General features: G+C 32.3%; 1 protein-coding gene across 1 annotated transcript; it reads left to right on the forward strand.

Moving 5' to 3' along the window:
• Nucleotides 1–298: 298 nt before the first annotated feature.
• Nucleotides 299–7,813, forward strand: LOC110685997. The gene is made up of 8 exons (XM_021862572.1): nucleotides 299–1,478; nucleotides 1,561–1,687; nucleotides 1,781–1,856; nucleotides 4,400–4,472; nucleotides 5,534–5,629; nucleotides 5,859–5,909; nucleotides 6,471–6,845; nucleotides 7,432–7,813. Exons 1-8 carry the CDS (start codon nucleotides 1,416–1,418, stop codon nucleotides 7,759–7,761), a joined length of 1,191 nt encoding a protein of 396 aa, XP_021718264.1. The 5' UTR covers nucleotides 299–1,415; the 3' UTR covers nucleotides 7,762–7,813.
• Nucleotides 7,814–8,172: the final 359 nt, after the last annotated feature.

The raw sequence follows: 8,172 nt of genomic DNA on the forward strand, positions 1-8,172 counted from the left end.
AGTTATTTTTTTTAACAAAAAACTTGTAATGCTTTTTATTTTTATTTTTGAATAAAAAAAATTCTAATGTTTTATACTTCGTATGTTATTATTATTATTATTTAAAAAGAATTGTATGTATGAAGAGACTGTTTATTACCAAGAGACTATTTATTTTTACTATGAAGAGACTGTTTATTACCAAGAGATTGTTTATTTTTACTCCTTCGCGGTTGCTTTTCTTATTTATAATCTTGTCATCATTTAACTGCAACTATTGGTAAGGTTTATTAGCTTTTACTCCATAAAAATGTTTGATGGCACATAAACAACGTTATGGATTTGTGAATGAGATTCATATTATATTATGATATTTCAGTATATGTTCAAGAGGTATAAAGAAATTAAAAATCCTAAATAAAGGGAAATCGATGATAGAAAAGAAAAAAAAAAACTAGTATTAATTATTGGAGAGAAAATGAAGGAATTTAAGAGGAAAAATATAACTAAGTGGTTATTGTTTTAGTATTAGATATAAATAGTCACAACACATTAAAGAATTTACATCATTAAGTTTTTAGACACAACATTATTACTTCGTATGACCTAAGCTCACAAAAAAATCATCCGAACAACACCACACTGGAAATATTATACGAAGTATCATTAAAACATGCACATCAATTAGATATTCTTTAATAATAATTCTGGAATAGTACCATCAAACATTAGAGGGTTTTAAAAAATAATCGTCATTAAAAATTTTGGTGGCTTTCAATCCCTTCTACAAAGCCACCACATAGACGCATAAACCAAATAGTAAATATTAAAACTACCACCTAAACCAAAGGTTTAAACACAAGTCAATATAAATTTTCCGCAAGAGCTAGCCCCTCCACGTGCATCGAGCACATAGACCATCTTAGTAAATAAGGAAATTGTGACATGTGGTAATGGTTTGTATGTAAAGTTGGCACTCATGTACTCCTTTAACTTTTTGATGCATTCTCTTACAAAAAATAAAATAAAAAAATAAAATAAAATAAAAATAAAATAAAAAATATTTAAGACTAATCATATATAATTTTGATTAATCAGGTCTAATCAAGTCTAATAACTTTAGTTCGAACAAAGTAAGGTGAATAAAAGTAAACTCACACTAAGTCATTTTATGAACCACGATTTAGTGTTCAAACATGTACTCCGTATGTTGCTAACGAACACCTTGAGACGTTAGATAACAATTAAATTATTCTAAATGAGTATGTGTAATTATTTATTCCAATTAGTATATCCACCTTTTTGCCTTTAAAGTTTTAAACATCTGTTCATCCTTTGCAACAACTACTTATAGCCCAAGTCGAAGCTCCAAAGCGCCAAACACCACACTCATTCATTCGAACATTCAAGTAAGAAGACTAAGAACTCAGTCAAAAATGGCCTCCAACGATCATCCACGCCGTATCATTCGCAATTTTATTCCTATACAAGTTTGTAAGGTACCACCTCATTCACTTTTCTTCAATTCCCTTTAATTTTTTCACCATTTTTTCACAAATTTCTTGAAATTGATGATATTAGGAGCTGGAATTCATTCACAAGAGCAATTGTACAGTTGGGTATAGACCAAATGTCTTCTCTACTACTCTCTCTCATCTCATTGCCACCAATTGCGCCCATCTTATTATGCCTTTCATCCCAATTCGAGGTTTTAACATGTTCCCAGATTTTGTTTCAATTTAATTTTGCCCTTTTTTGTGTTTTTGATTGATGGGTTTTCTTCGTTATTGTTTTATTTTAGAGAAATTGAAGGAGAAAGTTGAGGAAGTGTTTGATTGTGAGTATGAGTTGTTTATTGAATTCACTGGTTTGATTAGGTGAGCTTTTAACTAACATTTCTGAGCAATCTTTTGAGTTTCATATTAGATTTAATTTGTTGACTTACATTTTTGTTCTCCCTGTAATTTATTTATATTGGATGATTGGTATATTGATGTGGATGGAGTTCAAATGTGAGTAGGTATTTGTTTATATTTTACTGTTTGATTGAATGTTTGGAAATGGAGGAAGGTTTGTATGTTGGGTTATTTTGCACTTTCATGGGGTGGAACCTTGGAAGGAATATGCTCCGGCTCGAGCATTCGAATTAAGAATTGAATCTTGATAATTTGTTATTGTTTTCTTCGTTGTTGTGTGGATTTGACAACCATTACTTGGTGCACTAGTATGTTCATTCACACGATTGTGTACCTAAATTAAACCCATGCTATTTCCCTGAATTGTGGTTAAAGTTTGTCTTAGGGGTTTTGATCCCATCCATTGAATAGTAAACTCTATGATATGGGAACTCATTTATGTAGTTTTGTAAAATTGATGTGATTTATCTTCAATGAGTAGAATTGTGTAAACATATACTTGTATGACTTATTTGATAAAATTTAATCATACCAAAATTTTGTCTCGACTTTAGCGTGTACTTCCTTTAATTTCTATTTGTACATCAGCAAAATTCCAAACTTCAGCTAATTAGAAACATTTGATGAACATCTTTAACCTGATAGATGCGATGTGAAAGTAGGCTTGGATCTAATACTTTCTAAGTTGAAATACTTATGGAATGTGAGTGGATATTATTAGAGATAGTGTCAAAGCCATGCCTTGACCTTATCTTTGTGATATATATTCTGCTATATATCTTCCTACGTAGTAGTATAGATAGAGCATATAGCCATATAGTATCTTTGACCTGCTCTATGTTTGTAATTGTCTCTTATTATAAATCTCTCACGCTAGCTATACATAATATCTTTGTTCCAAAATATTGTATTTTTTTCCCTAAGTTAGACCATCTCACTTATTTTACAAGATACTTGTAACATATATTGTATACTTGTTTTTCATGTAGATGAATGAATTATACTTCAACACTTTCATGGTATAAGAGCAAGGATACATTTTACTTTTTCCATCTTTTTTAGTTGACAAATTTCTTTTGTCACATTTGCCAACGCAGAAGTTCAATGATTGATATTTCTAATTATCAATAAGTAAAAATTGTAAAAAGTTGGTATTATGAAAATATATATAAAGACGATTATAACAAGATCCTAAATGACTGTGTTATATAATAACTATAACTATAAATCACAAAAGTTAGTCAAAGCAGAATTTGTAAATACTGTCAAAAGTAAAAACATGTAAACTAAAAAGAATTGAGGAAGTATAATACAAATACAAATATCTTGATAGATTAATGAGATTACTTAACTAAGGAAGCAAATAATCTCTTGGACTAAAGATATTATTTACAACTAGCATAAAAAATAAGAGAAGATTACAAATTATAGGATTAAAGATTATATATGCTCTAGCTATACTAGGAAGATTTATAACATAATATATTTTATAAAGATAATGCCAAGACGTAGTTTTGACATTATCTATATTAGATACTTCCTCCGTTTCTATTTAGTTGACGCGTTCAATTTAGGTATCCATATTAAGGAGATGAGAGAGAATGATAAAGCAAGTGGGGTACACTAGTAAATGTAAGGTATAAAACTTATCTAAAAAGAAAACGTGTCAACTAAAAACAAACTTCCTAAAAAGGAATACGTGTCAACTTAAAAAAATGGAGGTAAGTATATGTTTCATTTAGATAGTATTATTGGTAGTTAGAAAGCTTTTTGGTCTTACTAGTCACTATGATGTAATAGAATTGGAAATTTGAGCTGGTATTGGTTAAGATGGCAATGAATGAGGATTGGATTGCTTTGGTCATCCTAAGTTCTCAAGAGATCCACATGCAACATCAATTAATTTCTTTCTTTGCTCAAAGATCTGTTACTAAGTAATACCACATTCATCTTATGGGGTGTTTGGTTAGGGCTTTTGGAATGGGTTGGAATGGAGTCAAATCCATTCCAATGTTTGGTTGGACTTTTTATGCTATGGAATCTCATACTATTAGTATGAAACTCCATTCCAACCCCTTACAATCTCATACCCACCTCACCCCTAAGATTCTAAATCCATTCCACCATAGACATAAACCCTACAAATTCATTCCAATCTTAACCAAACAAATTTAACATGGTGTAGAGTTCCCAATCCATTCCACCTTGGTATGGACTCCCAATCCATTTCTTTCTATTTGGTTTAACCAAATGAACCCCTAGTATTCTGTGCTTCTACTAAATTTATTGAGAAACTACATTGTTAATTTTGCAATCATTTCTAATAACAGAAGCTCAAGATGTAAGTAGCTAATCTTATCTCTTTTCCATCCTAATATGTCAGTCCATATCATTTTGATGTTGAGAAAACGATTGTAACTTATCCTAGATTTTTTTTTTCTTCTTTTTTTATGAGCACCTTTTCCTAGTATAACACTATAACTCATGAAACTCTTGTGTGCCAGCTGGAATGAGGGAGCAAGTATTGGGTGGCATAGTGATGATAACAGATCTTATCTCGAACAGCGTGACTTTACGGTGTGTATGCAGTCCTTTGTTTCTTGATAATTGCTTGTTTTGAGTTGGTAAATATATTGTATATTTGGTATTTGAAGTTGATCTGCTTATGATACCTGCCATCTAGGAAATTTTGTTGGACATATTTAAACTCGCCCATACCCTAGTCTTGGGAATGTGCGTTTGTCTGATAAGTCATCAAGCAGTTCGTAGATTATCACTTATCAGTCATGAAGTGAATCTGCTGCAGCACTGAACTCCAATTCAATCATGCATCTATATATATATATATAGGGGAAGGCTCTCGTTAGAACCCCTCCTTTATGTGAAAACTCTTTCTTATGTGAAAACACTTTTTATGTTCTGAATTTTTACTCGTATGTTCTAAATTTTAAATCTGATGTTCTAAACTTTTCCGCATGTGTTCTAAATTAAATAGGATGTTCTAAATTAGTACTCACATGTTCTAAACCATAAATTAGTTAAGTTTGATGTTATAAATTTTAAATAACTTGTTCTAAAATTTTAACTTATATGTTTTACATTTTAAAACGTGTGTTCTAAGATTTTTAATCATACGTTCTATAATTTAGAGTATATGTTCTAATTTCTATTCATATGTTCTAAATTTTACTCGTGTTCTAAATTTTTATTCACATGTTTTAAATCTTAAACCAAATGTTTTAAATTTCATAAAGCAGATTTCCTTAATTTTTACTCACATGTTCTAATTCTTAAATCAGATTTTCTAAATAATTACTCATACAGATGTTCTAAATTATTACTCATATCATATGTTCTAAATTTTAATTTGAGTCACATGTTCTAAATTTTAGATAGTTCTCATATAAGTATGTGTTCTCACATATGGACCTATTCTCACCGGATCCCTCCCCTACATATATACACATAAGTGTGTGTGTGTGTGCGCGCGCGCGCGTGTGCGTGTGTGTGTGTGTGTGTGATTCTTACGAACGGTTTCCCCAGTTTGCTGCTGATCTAATGAACTGTTGCTGTTGAAATATTTTCCCATTTAATATATGTATATCGAGTTAGTGACACATCACTCCCTTTCTATGAAGGCAGTCTGCTATTTAAACAGCTACGGTCAGGATTTTAGTGGCGGCATGTTTCACTTTCAGGATGGGGAGCCTACAAATTATCTGCCAAAGGCTGGGGTAAGCCAATCTTCATGATTGCTTTTTATGAATTTAGTTTTAAGTGCTGGTGCATCAAGGTTTTGATTATCAATCTGCTTCCACTGTCAGTATCTATAGCCATTATACTTGTAATTATTTTTTTAATTGAATCTTGGAAAATGTCTCTCAGTCTTGCTTCTAGTAAACTGTTCATGTATTTGGCTTCCTAAAGTACTCTATCTTGACATCTGATTATTGTTTCTTTCAGGATCTAGTCGTGTACTCTGCTGACAACCGCAACATACATTGTGTTGATGAGGTATATAACATCTGATGTAGACATGTGGTATATGCACAAGCACAACCATAATTAGTTTTCTGAAAATTTCAAGTTTTTAGTCCTATTATCCTAGGAAATTTTTCTATTAGGCCATGAATGTTTTTATGCCTTACGCTTCGGGTAGCCTTACTGCAGTAAGACTGATTTGATTTTCTTAATTCATCTGTAATTCAAGGTTTAGGTGAAAATCGCCCTATTTCTAATATGTAGGCATTTATTGTTGGAGGATTTTTTATTGGGATGAATTGTATTCCAAACTTTTGAACACTGTATCCAACAAAAAAGGTTTTTTTTTTTTTTTTTTTTTTTTTTCTTCCTTCTGAAAGACTGAAACTCTCTGCACATCGTGTGATTACTTGATCTGACAACTGCATTGCTTCAAGATTTATGTGGCAGCCACCATGTAACTAAGATGCACTCCTATCAACAAATAAAGTAACCGGAAGATTTTTTGTGGACATCCTCTTATTCGTTGGGATGTTACTTGATCTGTCTTTTGATTTGAATTTTGCTTGGGTATGACAAAACGCTGTATTGCAGATAAATGATGGAGAACGACTTACATTAACACTCTGGTTCAGCCGCAATAGTTCATTTGATGAAGATGCTAAACTCGTTTCACTCTTGACTCAGAGCATATTAAATAACGAGTCTGCTTCATGCATTCCCTTACCAGCACCTAGCAATATGTATTGGTTTTCTTTAGACCAGGGTTCAGATCATCAACAAGGCTATGACATATGCTTTGCAAGATTATTCATTTTGGGATTTAATATCTATACCACTCAAGGAATGACTTGTTTTTCAGAAAAGCATATTCTAGAGAGCTCTGATGTACTCATGAAACCATTGAAGCTGGTTAGGGGAGACAACTTATATTGCCAAGAATTTGCCAACCTGTTGCATGCCCTCCAGGTAACTTTTTCCAGTTGTAATCTGAAATATTATTTTTGTACTGAAATGAAATGCAATTAAGATTTGACATGACTACACGGTAACACAGTTTGCTTTAAGGTATGAGATTTTAGCATTCATTGGGTAGTGAGAGGGTCCTTTACGCATTATTTTGGGTCTTTGATAATAGTAGAAATTTTGCAATTTAGGGTTTGATGGCTTCCATATCCAGGAGTTTTTTTAATAATCTTGCAATATGGTGGGAAGTTATCTTATTATTAGAACTTGCTACATATATAAGAACATTAATAGATCGATATTATCTAGGGCTTGTATTTGTTGAGATGCTTTTGTTGTCGAGCCCCCACAAATGGTTCTTTAGGCCTTTAGGGTACATCATGCTTGCTGTATGCCTGTTTCACAAACACGTCAGTGTATCAACATAATTTTAAACTCCATAAATTATGGCTTTGATTGTTAATCTGTTTGTTGATTGTTCTCTGTTTTACATGTTATATGTACCTCTTCATAAGCCCGATGCCTATGGTTCCTGAATTCAATACACTTTGATTCACTTTATATGCATTTCTTTGCTATATCTAAGCAGGCTGTACAATATTACGTCTGGAAACAGCCTGCCCTGCAACAATCAGAAGTTACCATGGGTACTAGTGATATTGTACTATTATCTGAAGAACAAAAGGAGATTGTTCACGAGCTAAGATCTGTTTTCTTGGGCACTAAGACAACTTTTTGTGATTCATATCCTGCCGGGAGCAGCAGGGAGTTTCATTTTGACTGGGCTTGCTTTTCTGCTGCTATAGCATCATGGAAAGAAGACACATTCGAGTTGCATAAGCAGTTACTAATGCATTTACCTTTCTGGAAAGACTATCGATCTTTATTTTCTATATCCTCTTTAGTTGTTGAGAAATAAATTTAAATGTCAAAATTTTAGTGCTATAATAGAGTCGAGTTTTCTTGTTTCATGTCTCAGTTATTTCTAGATGGATCTCCTATTTTTATACACTTATGCTTATATACTCATCTTCTTTTGTTTTGACTTCCACCCAGAATCCTTGGGTACTAGAATTTTGAGAGTATACATTCATATACCTGTAGGGAATATTTCAAATATCAATTTTGAGCCCCATTGTGATCATGCATTTAGGTATGACGACGTCCAAAGGGAAAGAAGCTAGAGATAAAAGAGTCGCCAATAAGTTTTAGAAACTTGTAAACCATTCACGGGTGTGAAGATTACACCCCATTCACAATCACGAAGATCGCTAACTTCATAGTGGTCCGGAACCATGACTGGATATTTAGGGATGATGGTATGAATCCA

The sequence above is a fragment of the Chenopodium quinoa genome, unplaced genomic scaffold, assembly GCF_001683475.1.
Source record: "Chenopodium quinoa cultivar QQ74 unplaced genomic scaffold, ASM168347v1, whole genome shotgun sequence".
Taxonomy (NCBI): domain Eukaryota; kingdom Viridiplantae; phylum Streptophyta; class Magnoliopsida; order Caryophyllales; family Amaranthaceae; genus Chenopodium; species Chenopodium quinoa.